The 20,577-nt window shown below is 33.6% G+C and overlaps 1 protein-coding gene across 35 annotated transcripts in view; it reads right to left on the reverse strand.

The window, feature by feature from the left end:
• LOC114336038 (longitudinals lacking protein, isoforms H/M/V) overlaps window positions 1-20,577 on the reverse strand; it is a 630,205-nt gene that overhangs the window by 293,555 nt on the left and 316,073 nt on the right. Inside the window, exon 5 of one of the 35 annotated variants that reach the window (XM_050646611.1) lies at window positions 8,981-9,188. The exons of the other annotated variants lie outside the window; for them this stretch is intronic. Within the exon in view, the coding sequence (XP_050502568.1) occupies window positions 9,007-9,188 (182 nt within the window). The 3' untranslated portion in view covers window positions 8,981-9,006. Of the gene's footprint in view, window positions 1-8,980; window positions 9,189-20,577 lie in introns of those variants that run through there. 35 annotated transcript variants of the gene reach the window in all.

The following is a 20,577-nucleotide window of genomic DNA, read 5'->3' on the forward strand; positions in this document are numbered from 1 at the left end:
TGGTATAAATAAATGAATTTGTTTATTGCAAAATAAAAACACATTCTTTTTCCTTTGAAATTACACTTTGTTAACAAAAACTTTCTTTGTTCATATAGTTTAACTTAGAGAATAAAAGTTTATTATTTTTAACCATGTGCAATTGTTGAAACAATATTTCACAAACAACAAATTAGTTTGATTTTTGTGGAATTAAAATATTAAAATACAACAAAATATAGAGTTAGAAAATGATATATTATATAAAGATTTAAAGAAATTTTGGTGGAAATCAACTTGTGTGAATCGAACACCGCTGTCCTGCGCGTAGCACCAAAAATTAATGTTTATTTAAAAAAATTCCTGACGTCGTGGTAGTTAACCTATTTTAATTTTACACATTGCAAAGGAAAGTTACAGTATTCTTCTATATGTAAAACAAAATTCAACTTGCTGTCTGCTTTATTTTCAGTCCTGCAATATTTTGAAAAAATTATTTTTTTTGCGAAACCTGGATTTCAAAATTTATTTTGCAAAATCTATTGAACCAATCTTAATCAAATTGACAGTATTGTTTTATTAGGTCATAAAGTTTTTTTGGGTAAAATATGAAGGTCCTAAGTGTAGCATAAATGGTTGAAAATCGTAAAATGCGAATACTTGTTTTTTTATGGTTTTTTCGCAATTATTGCTATTTTGCAGTAAAGGTTACAACTTTTAAAATGTTTGACCAACCCTATATTATAGTAAATTTAATTACACAACTTTTATGTCAGTGCAACTTTTCTCTGAAGTGAATACTTTTAAAATTATAATCAAAAAACAAAGAAAAAAATCGAATTTTTCCTTCATTTTTTCACATTTTGATTATTTAAACAATGTTCCGGACCTTTTTGAGTGGGAGGATAACTCAATTATTATTATATGAGTTAATTCCTAGCAATTTCTGCAAAAAAATATGAGTCACCTCTCAACGTCCATCTCAAAACAGATCCGCCCTGGACTAGGTAAAATTCCTTGTAGCGCGTTCCATTTCCACCAAACAACAAAAACAATTCCGGACTTAATTGAAACTTTAAATATTAAATCTATTAATTTTCACGACAAACCAGAAACTTTTTGACTGTTAACAATTTGATATTTTATCAAATTGTCAAATTTCTTTCTGATGCCCTAAGTACTTAAGGCTTGTTTAAGCAGAAAATGAGGATTTACTGATGACAAATATGGCTAGTCGTTAAAGTACCCAACTTTTTTTATATCCAACATAATACATCCCTAAAACCAAGTACATAGTGCGATAATTTCGTCCAGAAGTTTATCTATATGCAATCTATTGATAAATGTAGCGATAAAGAGTTTTGTGTTCTATAAATTTTATAACACTGCCCACAAACAAATATTGAACCTAAAATATAAACTGTAGTTAATATTAATATTAGACAAATGCAAAAACACTTCCTGTTGATTTGATTCTATAATATTCGGAACATTTGAATTGTAGAGGTATATATAATATTATATGGCAGGGCTTTCCAAACTGTGCGTCGCGACGCCCTGGGGCGTCGCGGCGTTGTCCCAGGGGCGTCGCATGTCAGCAAGGACTTTTAATACAGAAAATATATTTATTTGGTTTTAAATGAGTATAAAATATATTATGTATTAATAAATAAATCAAATAAAAAATATAATATCAAGTCGATAGACCCTTGAATTATCCGAAAGTATTTAAAAAATTGTTCAATCCAAAAATTATCCGATGGTCTACGAAATTATCCGAATATCAAAAACGTTGTAAAGAAATGGGGATCGAGCCCACCTCCTTAATTTGTTGTTGCAACTTTCGTTGGATGTCCGTATTCGCACGTGTATACGAATTAATAAAGGAATTTTACACGTAGGTATAATAAATAATAATTCAGAGTTTATAATAAAAACAAATTAAATGATCTTAATAAGTCTTTGCAGGGAAACAATACTCATATCCTGCAATTGGCACTATTGGCAGTTCACATTACTGGGTTTCAGAAGAAGTTGCTCTTATGGAAGAGAAAATTAGAAGATCAAGAAATTAGACTGTTTTGATGCTTTTCAAGATATTCTACAAGAAAAATCGATAGAAATCCTCGATCCCTCTTTAAAAAATATGTTTACATCGTACATGTTATCATTGAGCGAACACTTTGAGAAATATTTTCCCGAAGATCTGGAGCAATATGACCGGGTCAGAAGCCCTTTCCAGTCATCTACACCATCGACACTTACAACAGAGGAAAAAGAACAACTGACAGAATTGTCCTGTGATTCCAGCCTAAAGCTTCAATACGACAAGGACAAACTGTTTGAATTTTGGAGCTCAGCTTCTCATAAATATCATGCCATCACCACTGGGCATTATAGTACATTATATACCGCGGGACTGAAGTAGTACATTTAATCCTGAAGGTAAAGTTTATGGCCCGACCGCAGGGAGGGCCATAATTTACCTGAAGGATTAAATGTACTTCAGTCGCAAGGTATATACGATACTTTTCGTACTTCCGGTATGATTTTATTAATTATTTCAATAATTTCAATCAGTTTTTTCTCTCTTCAACTCATTTAATAAACTGTCTTTAAAATAAGTTACCATAGTAACATTGCGTTGTGACAGTTATAATTTAGAAACATTGTCATTACTAGTGTCATTGTAAAGAAACATTGTTATTGATAATTATTGGTATCATGAGTGAAGAAGGTGTATCTGATATTGATAAAAGAGCAGCCGAAGTAGGTGAAGAATTGTTACCACCGAAATCTAGAAAACTATACGAGCAGCAGTACGATGCTTTTAAAAAGTGGTGCCGCTTAAAAAATGTGAGACAACCTACTGAAAATGCGCTGTTAGTCTACTTCGATGATAAATCAAAAGCGGTTTGTGCCTCAACTCTCTGGGCACATTACTCAATGCTGAAATCGGTTATTAACATTAGAGAAGATATTGATATAAGTAAATTTCCAAAATTATTAGCTTTTTTGAAGAGAAGAAATGAGGGATTTAAGCCAAAGAAGTCAAGAATTCTCACGTCTGAGCAGGTAGATCAGTTCTTACGGGAGGCTCCGGATGATAAATATTTAATGCTTAAGGTAAATTTGGAAATTTGTTTATATTCAGAAATTTTAAGAAATCAATTTTTTTGTAGGTTGCACTTATTTTGGGCGTTGCGGGAGCTTGTCGTGGAAAAGAGTTGGTTGATTTAGAAATCGACGATGTGAGAGATTTGGGCGATTCCTTCCTAATTGCGATTAGAAACACCAAAAATAAAATTGACCGAAATTTTGTGATCAAAAATTCAGAAAACAGTGCCATCAGTTTTGTGGCGATATTTCGGAAATATGTGGCATTGCGAAAGACAGGGACAACTCATTCAAAATTTTTTGTTCAATACATCAACAAAGAATGTACTACGCGAGTAGTAGGAAAAAACATGTTTGGTACAATTCCACGGCAAATAGCAGCTTTCTTGAAATTAGAAAATGCGACGTCTTATACGGGACATTGTTTTAGACGCACATCTGCGTCTTTGTTAGCTGATTCGGGAGCAACAATAGACGTGCTGAAGAGACATGGAGGATGGAAATCCTCCAACGTGGCCGAGGGATATATTGAATCGTCTATTAAAAATAAACAAAAAATTTCAGATAAAATATTTGGTCAAGTCGCCGATTCGTCCACTATAGTTATGCCACAGTCCTCATTCTCGCTTCCTGTTTCCGCAGGATCTTCGAAACAAACACCAGTTCAATATGAAAAGGACCTATCTGTTACTCGTCAGTTACCTGCTGCATTAACCCAGGAAAGACTGGTCAATATGACGAACTGTCACAATATTAATTTGAATATTAACGTTAATTACCATTCTAATTAATTATATTTTTCAATAAAATATCCCTTAAATTCGTTTGTTTGTGATTTAATCGTTCCGGGAGTTTCGTCAATATTTAATCCCGGAGGGATTAAATGTGACACTTTAGTACCTGTCACAAGGGAGTGAAGTTGTCACTTTAGGCCCGGAAGTACGAAAAAGGTTTTATTATCAGTTGCGACTTCGTATTTATGCGAAACAGGCTTTTCTGCAGTTGCAGTACCTAATTAAAAACAAGTACAGGTCAAACATAAACTTAGAAAAAGAAATGAGAGTGGCAATTTCCAAACTGGAGCCCCGGTTTCATAAGATGTGCTCAAAAAAGCAAACACATCCCTCACACTAACCAGGCAGTTACATAAATAAATATCACTTTTTTGTGTCTAGGTTTTGATATCGTTCTTAGTTTCTAATAAAAATAATAAAAAGTGTTCAAATTGTGTAATTGTTATAACTACAACCTGTTACTAATCTAGTACCAAAATTGGTAAGTATTATGGGGGGTTGGGTTGAGTGGCGTTGCAAAAAATAGCAAAGTCCCAAGGACGTCACAGTACGAATAAGTTTGGGAAGCCCTGTTATATGGGATTAGCCACAATTAATTGTAATGACAATTACATTTTTATTTAAAAAAGAATTAGACGGTTCGATATCCACTCTCGAAATCGTTTTCAAAATGATTATTAAGAAAATTGTGTTCAACCGCCAAATTGTTAAGGATGTTATGTATTATCAATTGAGGTTCACATACTTGGCTGAAAAGATCTTAGGGTGGATGTTTTATGCCATATGGTACATCAAATTTTGATTATTTTATGTTTTTCTGCATTATTTCTAAGAGAGCCGTGTTTGATGTCATTCCATAAATTTTTGAAAAAATATTAATTATGTGTTTTTTGGTCAGTAAATCAAAAATGGCGCACCCTATATGATGGTACCATATAAAAAAAATTTACATGATTCTCAAAAACGACTAAAGCTAATCAGAAGGGCGGTTTAATACAGGTCGTTTATTAAAGAACTGCTGAGTTAAGAAATAAAAGAACAATTACGAAAATAAATATCATGTTTGAGTAAACTGCTACAAGTATAAAAAAGATAAGTTAATATCAGGCACTAAGGTAATAAGTTATATAAAAGAAACTAATCCTAATGCGTATAAATAAGAAGCAATTAAAAACAAGTATGGATAGACTTCGAACTGAAACAGAAGGGCCACTCAGTAGCGCCACTGAGTGGATCCACAAAGTGGCTTAAACAGGTGATTTTGAAGCGCCAATGATTTTGTAATGGACGCCACAGTGGCGAGGATCGGCGAGGACAGGGGCTAGCTGCCGCCGATCCTCGTTGCTATTGGCGTCCATTACAAAATCATTGGCGCTACAAAATCGCTTGTTTAAGCCACTTTGTGGATCCACTCAATGGCGTTGCACAGTGGCTCGTCTGTTTCAGTTCTTATCCTCTAAAACCTTTTAATATAAAAGATGTAGAAACTAACCTAACCGTATTATTAGAAGTTTGCTAAATGGTAACATAATACTAGAACAAAAAAATGGTTCATACGGTTTCGTAATGTATATCAGTCATGAAAAAATATTGGTAAGCTAATATTGTTCATCTTATTTTTATTGTAATATACCCTTAAGGTAAGCGCGCATTTGACCGAATCGGCTGGCAACGGCACGCACCGCTATAACCCGGAATCAAATGCCCTAACACGCATTTATCGGCAAAATCACGTCAGCTCAGCAACTGAGTTTACATATTTTATGAAAGACAGATCCAAAAATTATTAATGTCAGTGTGTTGAGCGAGGAAGAGGAAGAACAAAATAAACTTCCAAAAAGGAAGCGTACTAAATTGATGCATGAAAATTGTAAAAAGCAAAACATGGACTACTTTATTTGCTCCTGATTTAATCGATCATTCAGGCAAATTTTATCAATACAATTTTAGAATGTGTTTCGAAAAATATCAAGAACTCTCATGTATTATTAAAAATGATCTCACAAAGCTAAATAAAACATTCACAATCTTTGAAACTGTTCTATTGTGGCACGAGAATGTGAATTTTTCAAATAATGTGAAACATTCCATTCCGAGTTGACAGCGCGTTTCGATGTGAATCGATGTGTTTCGTTTCTGAAAAGAGCGCGCTGATTCATATGAGTATAGAAAGATATGAAATTGCCAATCGTCGTGGTGCGTTTCGTTGCAGGTCAGTCCTGACAAGTGTGCACTTACCTTTAATCGCTTAGCTATCATAAACAAACCCGTGTGACAAAACGAAAAAGGTGGTAAAACAATGAATATATGTATAGAAAAGATAATAACCTATTCGCCCATATCTACCATCCAGGAATACGGCGTCCTTTATTCGGTGCAAATTACACAGCTTCGTGTCACTTGTTGAGGTTCAGATGTTCTTGATGTTCGAATTGAGTTCCAGGATGAGCAAATGTTCATGAGGTGGGCAGCGAATGGGTTAAAATACAAAAATAATTACCACAACTGTGTATGAACAAAAGAAACTAACAGAGATACTGTAATATCTTTTGACTTCATATTTAACGTAATTTCAAACTTTGGTTCTGGTTTCCAAACTGATGTATAATGAATCATCATAACGAATCATAGAAATAAAAAATTAGAGTAACAATAAATATAAATCAAAGAGTATATAACCGAGAAGTCTAACTAATTGTTGCGAACGACATTTAAAATCACTTCATCAACAGGAGAGGTTAATTTGCAATGGCACGTCAAGGTCGTTGTTGTCGTTGTACATTATTCTAACCGTATATAAAGTTTTGGCATAAAGAAATTTGGCAAATATACTAAAAAACATATTGAATTGGCACATTCGGTTTACAAAAAATCAGAAGAAACTTCCGAGTCTAGGTATATAAATATTAAACCCTGTCCAAATTAGCAGTCTTACTAAGATTGACTGCAACGTTTTGAATCTCTTGCAGCATTTCACAGGCATTCACAGGAATAATTAAACTTTCATCTGGACTGTCATTTTTCGGGGTTTTGAAATGTTTACCGCGTAGATGGACGTTTAAGTCGTACTTATGTTTAAATTTTTTTGGGCACAGTGAGCATGCGTGCATGGGCTCTTTACCGCACTCGAACTTAATATGACGAGTCAACGAGTGGCGCAGTCTATAGGATTTCGTACATTTCGTACACATGAAAAGTTCGGTTAGTGACGGTATATCTGCAGAATTCTCATCGGTTGACTTTTTCTTCTTTTTTATCTTCTTCGCCTTATTCTCTTTCTCAGATTCTCGATTCGCGAACTGATCTGAAACTGATGCAAAATTCTACGATTATTTCCATTTTTACAAACTAAGGATTACACTACTGATACCGGTAAATTCTGAACTACGCTACTCCGTAATTTTTTCTAATACGATGTCCCCTAAAACCAAACTAAAATAAAATAAAGACAAAAAATTTCAATTAGGTCAATCTAAATACAACAAGAAAAATACCTATTAACAAGAAAAATACCTATAAGTAGAAAAATGTATCTGTTCATTACCATAACAATTACTACTTAGATATCTCGTGTAATAAGAGATAAATAGCTTGTTAAAAATAGAGTGAATAAAATATTTTTCAAAACCAGAAAAACATCACCAAAAATAATGAAAACATATTCTAAAGTATTTTTAATTCCAGATAACAGCTTGATTTATTAGGCAAAATAGGTTGTTTTTACCATTTTTCTAACCATTCTAAATGATTTCCCAATGACGCATATTTTTTTTAAAAAGGCGTATAAAAAGTTATTTCCTTTGTTACCAGTAAAATAAACCTGAACCTGAAACTGATAGATATTAGTAAAAAATTTAGACAACAGTTACCTGCCATCAATTTGACAACATTTTCAGGTGAATCGGGTGAATGACTACAATTTACAGATTCATTTAATAGTAAGATAAATAATAATAGTTCAAAATTAGTAATGTACAAAGATTTCATTATGTAAAGAGAGCTTTATAAGGCAAAACATTAGAAACTATTGCAAATATGAAGGTCACGCATGATAATGTTCTAATAGCTTGGTATTTATCATGTGACCAGTATCCAGATAAAAGTACATTGTTACATGAACATACCAAGGCCTTATTTAATATTCATTCGGCTCGAAGCACCAAGTTTTTGTAGCTGACGCTTGAAGTATTGTGTATTTACTGAATAAATGAAAACGTTACTAAGAAATGCTATGTATTTGTTGCATTAAGAATAGCACGACAAATTTGCGTGTAGTTCTGAATGTGAACTCTGAATATCTTCATCCCTCGGATCAAAGTGCGTATGCATCTATGCGCACCGAATTTAACATTTTAGTTCCCATGTGCCCCACCCACGAGCACAGTAAGTTTTCTGTCCAACTCAGGTGTCCATTGGTGGGCACACAACACATTGTTCATTTCAGTGTGTACGCCACGGGTCCACGGCCAGCCCCAGGGGGTGGCGAACCTGGATGGCACATTTTTAGGTGCGTCAAAATTTAGAGGACATCCAATTTTTGTCTAACAAGTTAGGGGGGCGATGTTGCTCAGGGCGACTAAAAAATCCCTTGAGCCGGGCCTGTCATGGGTTAGCATAAAGTTTTTCAAATTATGTCCTGGTAGTTAAAGTGTTCAAGGCAATTTGAAGGTAAGTAGTGCTAAAGGAAGGACGTACAGTCGGAAAAATGAAAGAATACCCATGAACGAACATATAAAACACGCTGTATTTTCCTGTCACTGTGTCACAAAGAAAATTGTTCAATGCAAGTACATGTAACAATAATTATTACATGTACTTGCGCTGGCCAATTTTTTGTGTGACACGGTGACAGGAAAATACAGCGTGTTTTGTATGTTCTTTCATGGGTATTCTTTCATTTTTCCTACTGTATATTTTTTCTATATAATTAACTAAAAAATAAACCTTTAGATTACCATATTTTCCGTTAATGTTTCTATACTATGTGATGCATGGCAAGACTATCCGTGTAGTTTCAACTTAAACTCTATCTAGCATGTTTGCCAAAAATTCAATTCTATTCTGATATAAAGCATATCAATAAAACAACATTAAACTAATAAACAGCATTTATTGATTAGACAACGGGAGTGAAATGTTTAGTACTCAAATGCTTTCGAAGGTTGGATCTTCTATGTGATTTATAGGGACAAAGTGCGCAAAAAAGCTTTGGCGGTTGCCCACATTCTCTCATATGGCACAACAAATGACAGCGGTGTTTGTATCGTTTGCCGCATTTTGAACACTCGTTATTAGGATCTAAAACAAGCCAAGCTGTTGTACATTAAATAAAATCAAGCGGTACACTAAAAGCGTAAATATAGAGTTACATACTACAAAAGCAACGGAAATGTATATTAATGATAGACTGAAATAGACATCACGTTACCTATCCTATCGCATACATCTCTATTAAATGCAGGGAACCTTCTTTAACTAATAGACTCTTTAGTTAATACACAAGCAATTTCCACATGTGGATATGAATATGTCAATACTTACATGTTAAAGTATTAAATCAAATCTAGGATTTGTATGATCTTACTGAACAACTTTAGGCTGTAAATAAAAAACCTCCTCTATAGAGTAACGCATCATGTGTCGGCTATTTTGTGTAGGATGAGCTGGCCTGCAGCAGCTGGTGTTAGGTAGCAGTAGCTTTATCACTTTTGCGAGTTTGACCTTCATCTGATGAGCCCGAACATAGGGCTAAACATGTCATAGTGTAGATGGAACACACACTTTTAGACAGAAAGGACACAGCAGATAATAATTATCAAAGTTTTCTTCTTATCGCAAACTTTTAGTCTTTCTTCAACTCAAATTAACAATATCGTAGGTATAAAAGTGAAATAAACAAGAAATTATTAAAATAGTTTATTGAATTTATCTACCTCTACCTCAAAGCTGTAATATAAAAAATATATTAGAAAAAATTGTAACAAATAAAATTGTGGAGCACTTGTAAACACTTTATAAACTTATATGTAATCTGAGGAACTATATGAAAATGGTAAAGAAAATCACATCGGTTAATTTGAGTATTGTCGATATTGTTCTTAAGTTGGCAAAGTACAATCAAAATCAAAAGTATAAATAAGATTTTGGCTGTACTTCTTGGTTAACTCCTATCTTTTGCTCTTAAGGCCCTACACCTGGTAAAAAATTAAAAATATTTTTTTTTGCAATTTTAAAAATGTAACATTACACCATTCCATACCGAGATATGGATATTGATTTAAATAAAAATAATTACGATTTTTTTCATATATACCTAAACCAATTTCAAGCTGCCGTATCAAAAAGCATAATATATTTTTCAAAAGCATAATATTTCTAAACCAATAACAAGAAGTACCCCTTATTAAAAATGTCTCCAGTCCAAAATTTTGAAGTCAATTTATTATCTGAGTGTAGCATTACAACTCTCGATTCATTCAAGACACGCTAAACAAAGAAGATAATACTTTTAACATTCATCCAACAAGAAAACAATCAAAAATTTAGCCTTTCCTGTTTTTTCACATTCCTCAATAAGGTCTGGCAGTATAAAAAATCTCATATAATTGCACTAATAATATAAATTTCTTATCCAATTTTTAGTTTCAGAGTTTCCTCTGAATATGTTTTAACTTCATAAAAATCACTATTTTTTTCTAAACTCAATGCAATAATAAGTTTTGGGCCGAACACGTTTCTAACGAAGGGTATAAACATTTTTAATAATATTGTATAAAGCACTTATTCTAAAACTGTTCATATAGTTATTATCAATCTAACGTTTCGTCATATTACTCGTAGCTTGGAGATATGTACAACTTACTCCTTACGATAAAAAAACAATAGAAACAGTATGTCTAAAAAATTATAACATCAGTAACCTTTAATAGTTATTTATGTATTAAGAGCGAAAAGTGATACATTATTACTCTCAAGCAATAATGCCACTTTATGCTTGTAATACATACAACATTTTTTCTACAATCACTTACTAAAATGAAACTATTTTTAAGTCATTAACTTTATTGTAACTATTTAAAAAATTATTAACTTTATTATAACTAGTTGAACAAATATTAATAGTAATTCACTTTGTAATTTAGAAATTGAAATTGCAGTGAATATAGCCCTTAATTATTATTTTTCAGAAAAATAGGCGACAAATACGTTTTCTCAGTATTTGCAAATTTTTTTGCTTATTACACTACGTTACGAAGAAAATTATATTGCTTTTCGTACAATGTCTTTGATTTTTCTGGCAACAAATTCAAAGTTGCCGCTTTTGCAATACTTTTAATTTCAGGAAGTGTACTCGGGATATCACTATCACTATTTTCCATGATTTTCGTTAAGTATATCTAAATTGAACGAGCACGTGAAACTATTATTTCAATTTTAAGCAAACTTTTATATCTGTCAGGTTGAAGGCTGATTCTCACTATCATGCAAGGCAAGTGCTCGGCATGGGCAAGGCATCGGCTCGGCAAGATACATTTTACATAAAATCTATGAACTTCACGGGACTAAATTCACACTATGCGTGCCAGGCACCGGCAAGCGACGGGCTTTGTAAGCGACGTTCTTTTCGAAACAAACTTTGCCTAGCATGTGCCGTGAAGGTCACGACAGTGTGAATACCTTACCGGCAAGCAATCTGCAATATTGTTTGTTTAAAGTCAGTTTTAAAAGACGATAGAGAAAAGAAGTATTTTGTTTTTGAACAGGTCCCTCAATATGGGCCAATTTTTCTTCTTTTTTGGCATCCTAACTCTGGATGGGTCTTTGCCTGTCTGGCTATGTCCTTCCATTCGAATTTCTCTTGTGTACTTTTCTCCATTGTCTTATGTTCATGGTTTTAATTTCGTCTTCCACGTCATCCATCCCTCTCGTTCTGACCCTTTCTTTTTTTTTTTCGCCTTCCTATCGGCTTCCATTGTAATATTTTCTTTGTTGTTTATTTATTGTATTTTCTCTGCACATGTCCCAGCCATGACAGTCTTTGACTTTTCACATATTGTACAATATCGTAACCTTCATTCAATTCATTAACCTCGTTGTTTCTACTGATTCTCCACTTCTGTCTTCCTCTTGCACCGGGCCATATACTTTTCTCAGTATTTTTCTCTCGAATGTACCGAGTTGTGCTTCATTCCTTTTCGTCATTGCTCAAGTTTCACAACCATACGGGTCTAATCAATGTTCTGTAGATAATCATTTTTGTTCTTTTGTCTAATAATTTCGGTGTCATCAATCATTTGATAGCATACCCCTCTGGAAATACATGCATTAATTTCGATCCTTACGGAATTCTTCTGATTTCTGTGCCCAGATATGTGAAGGCATCCACACGTTCAAGAGTATAGTTGTCTATTGTGATATAATTTTCATTGTCAGGTGTTCTTTTGACGGTCATGTAATTCGTTTTTGCTTCGTTTATTTAAAGCTTTCTTTTTCGTGCTTCAGGATCAATGTTTTTGAACGATTCAGTTAGTCGTGTTAAAGTGTGGATATGCAGTAATTTGTGCTGTCTTGGTGTTTCATTGGTTTTTCTAATGAGTGACTCAAGAACTAGGTTGAATATTATGGTTCAATGTGCAGCCATAAGTTGTTAAATTCATCCACTGTCATTCGGTTATATTTAAAAAATTTTGTCTGATCGTCTAAAAGTTCGCAGTGTAAGGTTGCAAATTCTCCTTCTTTTGTGAGTTTCTTTAGCATTTTAAGCACCCAACAACGTCTTTTTCTATTTCTGCACTATTTGTTTCCATTTTCTGTTTCTTCGTCTAATATTAGAGCAATTTTTATTAACGTTCAATTTCAACATTGTTCACTACACAAAGCAACCAACCCGCGACCAGCCTTTCGCAGTGAGCGTTTTGCAGTGTGAATTGGCTCCGAAAACCTTGCCCGTGCCTTGCCGTTGCCGGTCCGGTTCCTTGCACGTCTAATGAGAATAAGGCTCAATTTATTTGTATTGTATGGTTGCTAGGGACGATGCGCGATTATCAAACTTTAACGCGCTGGAGCGATAAAGTGACAGTTCTCAGTAAACGTCAACTTTTCGTTGCCATTGACAAGCAAAAAACTCTTCTTTATCAAGTGATTGTAGAAAAATAATATTTTGTGTGAATTTTCTTGGGTTTTCGATATGGTATTAATAAAATACTTGGAGAGATCTTTGATATCGGTCTTATGATTGGTGCAGGTTGCATTTTCATTCATTCATTCATTCAATAAGCATTACAATCCATAGGGATTATAGCTAACGCCATGGCGTTCAAAATCCTATTTTTGGATGAGGTGGATTACTCCTCTGTCATTTATAGCTTTCTGCGTGTCTTTTCTGCTGTCGTGACTCTTTTCCATTTCTTCCTGTCCTTGCACTGAACTTTCCAGTCTTTCACATTCACTGCTCCTGTCTTCTTCTATATCATTCAGCCATCGTCTTCTGGGTCTTCCTCTACACCTGGATCATAGTGGTGTCCAGTAAGTATCCTTCGCAAATATATCTGATTGTGGGCGTATGTGTCTGTATGTGTCCTACCCATTCTAAGTGAAGAGATTTTATGTACCTCATCATCATCAATGGTGCTACAGCCCTATGAAAGAGCCTCGAGCTTCCCAAGTATATTACGCCAGTCAGTCCTATCCATTGCCAACCGTTGCCAGTTTGCTGCGCCTATTTTTCTCCCATCATCATCTACACCATTCTTCCATCAAAGTTTTGGCCTACCCCTATTTCTACTTTCCACAGGTTGTGACATAAGGATTCTAGGAGGGTTGTTATGCTGTGATCTTGCTAGATGTCCTGCCCATCTTAGTATTCCTATTCTTATAAAAGATACTACATCTTTACCACCAAATATATGTTTATATCTGTGGTATACCTCGTAGTTGTACCTCCTCCTCCAAATACCATTTTCAGAGATGCCAGCGAATATTGCTCTCAGGATCCTTCGTTCAAATATAAGCAGAAGATTTTCATCTGCCTTGGAGATGGTCCATGTCTCCGATCCATATGTCAACACTGGTTGTATAAGGGTTTTGTATATGGTTATTTTTGTTTTTTTTTTGGCTTAAGTTTCTGCTTCTCATATGTCTACTCAGTCCAAAATAGCATTTGTTCGCTAGGATTATCCTTCGCTTGATTTCTTCCGTCATGACGTTCTCTTTAGTGATCAGGGAGCCTAAGTATGTGAATTTGTCCACGACTTCAAAGGTAGAGTTATCAACAGTGAATTGGTGACCGATGTTTCTGGCTCTATTGTTGGGTGTTGATGCCATCATCATAGTTTTCTCCTCGTTTACTTTCAGGCCCATATTTTTTGAGGCATTTGAGAAGGTGGTATACATTTCTTCCAGTTTGCGTGTTGTGCGGGCAACTAGGTCCACGTCATCTGCATATGCCAAAATTTGGGATGATTTATTAAAAATATTTCCTCTGTTGTCTATTCGGGCATCTTTGACCACCTTTTCCAAAGCTATGTTGAAGAGGAGACACGCCAGCGCATCTCCCTGTCGCAGCCCAACATTCGTTTTAAACGCCTGTGATTGTTCGCCCTGTATTTCGACTTTGCAAACAACTTTACGCATTGCAGCCTTAACCAATCTTATCAGTTTATCAGGGATGTGTAATTCATCCATGGCTTCATACAATTTATTTCTTAGGACACTATCATAGGCCGATTTAAAATATACGAAAAGATGGTATGTGTCGATATTGAAATCATTGGTTTTTTTCAGTATTCGGCCAGATCGACCAGGCCTAAAACCACTTTGATATTCTCCAAGAAGCTCCTCTGAATGTGCACTTAGGCGACCATATAAGATACTCGAAAATATTTTGTAAGCTGTATTAAGGAGGGTTATTCACCTATAGTTTCTACATTTCAATCACCCTTTTTGTGTAGCGGGCAAACGATTCCAACACACCACTCTTCCGGGATTTGTTCCTCATTCCAGGCTCTCAGTATTATTTTATATATTGATTAGTTAGAGTAGCACCTCCATATTTAATAAGTTCCGCGGATATACCATCACTTCCTGGAGATTTATTATTTTTTAGGTGTTTTACTGCATCCCGTACTTCTTGAATTGATGGTGGCTCTAATGGTGTATTGTTGGTTGCTCCTGGCGGTGGTTGATTTGGATCTTCTACTTCGATGGTAAGTAGTTCTTTATAGTGTTCCACCCTCCTTTTCAATATTTCTTCTTTTGTATTGAGTATGTGCCTATCTGAATATATTTTCTCTCTTTAATTTTTCTTCAATTTCGGCATTTGTTTTCATTCTTACTCCTCCTTCTCTTGTTACATTGTGGCCGAGTATTGTTATGTGTTATTTTCAAAATACATATTTTATTATAATTGAACTATTTAAAAGAATCGTCATTTTCCACAGATACGAAGAAGAATCCGAAGGATTCTCAATGGAAACGGCTGTGTTTCTAATAAGAGGATTGTAAAATTTCGGTGGGTAACTATTTTGTTCTAAAATATTTTTGATTTTTCTTATCATTCCGAACAAATGTCAAAAAAACACAAACAGTGCAACTAACAATTTGGACCATATTTGAGAATGATTTGAAAAAAAAAGCAGTACCTATAATGTTAAATTAATCTTTAAACATACTGTTTATGGGAATCATAACCGCAACTTTAAAACCTAACCTAATATTTATATATATTTTTTTTCAAATTCCAAATATAAATATTTTATCAAAAAATATTTTTCACTAATATCTAAAGACTTATTCTATAAAAATATATCGAATTTCGAAGTAACGTCTTAATATCACTTCTGGAATATATTTTATTGAAAAAGTTATCCATTGTAATAATTGTATAAAAAATCGACTGCTCGTTCTACTACCAATATGCAGTTATGGCCAAAAAAATTACAAAACGTTTTACAAAATAGATTTTCATAATTTTTAATATAATAATATCGTGTTGCATTTTTGTCGGGAAGATCCTTTCGGACAGGTTCCGACGCCAATTACATATTTAATCTGTTTCAAGTAGCTAGTGTCAATGCACACTAGTTCAGAGAAACCGACGGCTTTATGTGCCCTCCGAAGCAGGGTGAACGGCTTGTATCTTTTTTGAAAATTAAAATATTGTTGTTGGTGCCAAGGTTCGATCTTCTGCGCTCTGGCTTAAAAGACCGGTATCTTACTGCTGAGCTACGGCCGTCCACATCTTTTTATACGATATACGATACATAAAATTAGTATATACTGATTCTATTTGTGATTTGTCTTTATATGTTTTTATATTTTTTACATGCTATGATTTTTCTGAGGAATATTCTTAAGTTAAAGTTGATCTCATGTAATCGAATGAACTATCTTCCAATAAAGTCGTCCCAGGTAAGCAACTCATAAATATTGGCAATCATTTTAAAGTCGTCAATGTATAACATATGTCTGAATTGTCAATATAAATGAGTCAGATCAAATTAAATTATTAAAAGAATTTTCTTACCAAGTTACATAAACAAAAAAAAAATGTTTAATTTATTAATATTTTGTATTTTGATAACGATTTCAGAAGTTGGGGTCGAAACGTTAAATAAATCTATTTTCCAACTAGTAAAATATAGACTAGGGCGCATCTGTAAAAATATTAGTACATTTGGACGTTGAGAGGTGACTCAAATTTTTTTGCAGAAATTGCTTGAAAATAAATCAAATAATAATATTTGAGTTATCCTCCCTCTCAAAATGGTCCGGAACATTGTTTAAATAATCAAAATGTCAAAAAATTAAAGAAAAATTCGATTTTTTTCTTGGTTTTTTAATTATAACTTTAAAAGTATTCACTTCCGAGAAAAGTTGTACCAATATAAAAGTTGCATAATTAAATTTCCTACAATATAGAAGTGGTTAAAAATTTAAAAAATAGTCACCCTTGTTGCAAAATAGCAATAATTGTGAAAAAAACATACAAAAACAAGTATTCGTATTTTACGTTTTTCAACCATTTATGCTACACTTAGGACCTTCATGTTTCACCCTGAAAAACTTTATGATACAGTAAAACAATACTATAAATTTCATTAAGATCGGTTCAATAGATTTTGCAATCCAGCTTTCGTAAAAAAATTCATTTTTTCAAAATGTTACAGGACTGAAAATAAAGCAGATAAGTTGAAAATTTTTTTGCGTATAGAACTGTACTGTACCTTGCATTTGCAATTTTGCAAAATTAAAATCGATTAACACCACGGCGTCAGGAATTTTTTTAAAATAAACATTAATTATTGGTGCTACGCGCAGGACAGCGGATGGTTTGCTCTGATTGGGCATTCCAATGACCTTTGATAATGATTGATACATTTTAATTTTTATTACATTTCGATATAAATTGATAAATTTGTTTATTTCAAAATAAAAACACATACTCTATTTTTTGAAATAACACTTTTATTAGCAAAAACTTTCTTTGTTCATATATTTTAACTTAAATAATAAAAGTTTATTATTTTTAAACATAAGCAATTGTTTAAACAATATTTCACAAACAATAATAAAATTAGTTTGATTTTTGTGGAATTAAAATATTAAAATACAACAAAATATAGAGTAAGAAAATAATATATTAGATAAAGATTGGAAGAAATTTTGGTGGAAATCAACTTGTGTGAATCGAACACCGCTGCCTTCGCGTAGCACCAAAAATTATTGTTTATTTCAAAAAATTTCTGACGCCGTGGTAATTAATCGATTTTAATTTTGAAAATTTGCAAATGAAAGATACAGTACACTTCTATAAGCAAAAAAAAAATTTAACTTGCTATCTGCTTTATTTTCAGTCCTGTAACATTTTGAAAAAATGAATTTTTTTTGCGAAAGCTGGATTTCAAAATTTATTTTGCAAAATCTATTAAACCGATCTTAAAGAAATTTACAGTATTTTTTTACTGTATCAGAAAGTTTTTCTGGGTGAAATATGAAGGTCCTAAGTGTATTATAAATGGTTGAAAAACGTAAAATGCGAATACGTGTTTTTGTATGGTTTTTTCGCAATTATTGCTATTTTGCAACTAGGGTGACTATTTTTGAAATTTTTAACCAATTTTATATTGTAGGAAATTTAAATACGCAACTTTTATGTCAGTACAACTTTTCTCGGAAATAAATACTTTTAAATTTATAATCAAAAAACGAAGAAAAAAATCGAATATTTCCTTAAATTTTTGACATTTTGATTATTTAAACAATGTTCCGGACCTTTTTGAGAGGGAGGATAACTCAAATATTATTATTTGATTTATTTTCAAGCAATTTCTGCAAAAAAATTTGAGTCACCTCTCAACGTCCATCTCAAAACAGATCCGCCCTGGACTAATAGTCAAATGCATAAGATGCCACAAAGAAATAGCTTCAGAACAATATTTATATTATTTGTTTTGTAATTTTTTTGGTAAATGCTGGTAGCCATCTGATAGGCAAAAGGCACATTACTTAGTCATACATTGAATGTGTTGATGTCTGCTCTAATAATTTCCAAAAAATTATCACAATAAGACCGTGGTAATACTTGTTCTGAAATATCTTGAACAATAGGAACAACTGTTTCGTTTCGTAGGAACAACATTATAAAGTGTCTGTATTTAAATATATATGTGCGTGTGATGTATTTTTAGTGAAATAAGAGAACATGTCATAACTAATTTAAAAATGTATGGAACAAATGCGAACTATTACCTAAAGTTACAAAGTAAGACGATAATTTATGTCATACATACACATTAGATGATTAACTCCAATTGAATCATCTTAAAGAAGTCTCATTTTGTGAAGGTAAGCGATTTCTGTAATTTCTGTTCGTCCATTCGAAGTTGATCATTAAGCATTGTGCTTCCTTTCCATTCTTTTTCATGAGTATTATACAGTTATGGAAGTATTTTAAAAGTGTTCTTCTTTGGGTACCGTGACCGTATTCACACGTTGGACGACATCATGTTTCCAATTTACTGAAACTTGTTTCTACCGATTGTTGCGCAAAATAATTCTTTTACTGTGGAACCACACCGTTATCGATTAGGCAGCCATGCAAGTTTCTTTCGGCCAATTCATCTCTTTCCCTTTCCCTCCACTTTTCCTTGCATTATAAGGCAAAGTTGATGGTATTTAGGTCCTCTCATTATATGGCTGAATTATTCTGCTTTTCTCCTCTTTATGGTGTTTATGAGCAAACATTCTGAATTCATCATTTTAAGAACATATTCATTGAAACTGTGCAAAGCCCACGATATTTTTAGGATCCGTTAATAGCGCCACAATTCGAATGCTCCGAATTTGTTAAACATTGTAGCTTTTTAATATCCATGTCTCACAACCATATATTAGTACACATAACATTTCAGGACTTTCTTGCGAATATGCATCGACAGTTCACAAGACGATATTTTAGAAAATATAGCAATGACGCTACTGGTAATAAGAATAAAATACATGACCAATCTCAACTTATTTCACTAAAAAATCCTCTAAAATCACGTAAAGGTGATATTGATCAAAATAAATGAGTTTACTCGAAAATAATAATTACAGTTTAACTTAAATGTAAACACTGATGTCTTTATATAAAAAACTGAAAATATCTCATGAAAATAAAATTTAAAAAAATATAATTATTATTGTATACAAAAGTATTCATATTTATGTTAATATCTCAAATCAGAAAAGGTGTTTTCACTTATATTGAAGGGTCACAAACATATGAAGGAAGTAGGACGATTTCCTGGTTGCAAAATTTAAGGGAGTGATGCGGGTGCAGTACAATACACTTGTTCAGAGCTGCAGCCAACAAAGTTAAAATTGCTGTGATGGTAGCCAACCTCCGATAGGAGACGGTACTGCAAGAAGAAGAAAAGCATATGAAGTAGTAGACATAGGGGTTAATAGTCTTAACACCAATACTGAATGGTTCCCGGAGATACAGTACAATACTTCAAGCTGAATTTCTATCAATATATTTTTGTGGCATCGGTCAGATGGCTCAGTGGGCTGAGGCACTCGATTGGCAAATCTAGCGGATTTATGATCTAGGTTCGAGCCCCAACCCGGTCATTGAAAAATAAAAAGGCCACCATCGTAGTATAAAATTCTATGGAATCTACGACTTAATATACGACAGTCTAGAATAAACTGGTATCTGTTCGGTCTCTGGATGAGCGGAACGGCAAGGGATAAGGGCTTGCGACTTGGTGATACTCATCCATAGATCCCTACCGAAGGGCGTTGCCGCCGAATAACGGTGTATATACATATATATTTTTGTGGTCAAATATGTCCCAGAAAACTTTTGGCCAAAACATTTATTACCTCTGACAGATTTAGTACTGAGAATGAAATCTCATCATCATCAGTAGCTCTACAACCCTTTTTGGGTCCTGGCTTGTTCTAGGATTTTCCTCCATTCTGTTCTGTTCCTTGCTTTGTTCTTCCAGTGGGTAATCTCAAGTGTTTTCAGATCTTGTTCCACTTGTTCCATGTATCTAAGTTTGGGTCTTCCCTTTGACCTTCTCCCTACTGGTGCTTGCCTCATTATATGTTTTGGTGTTTCGGTCTCCAACATCCGTTCAACTGGCTCATCCAGCGCAGACGTCCGATTTTTATGGATGTTATGACGCCGGGTTCG

This window comes from Diabrotica virgifera, chromosome 3 (assembly GCF_917563875.1).
Source record: "Diabrotica virgifera virgifera chromosome 3, PGI_DIABVI_V3a".
Lineage (NCBI taxonomy): Eukaryota > Metazoa > Arthropoda > Insecta > Coleoptera > Chrysomelidae > Diabrotica > Diabrotica virgifera.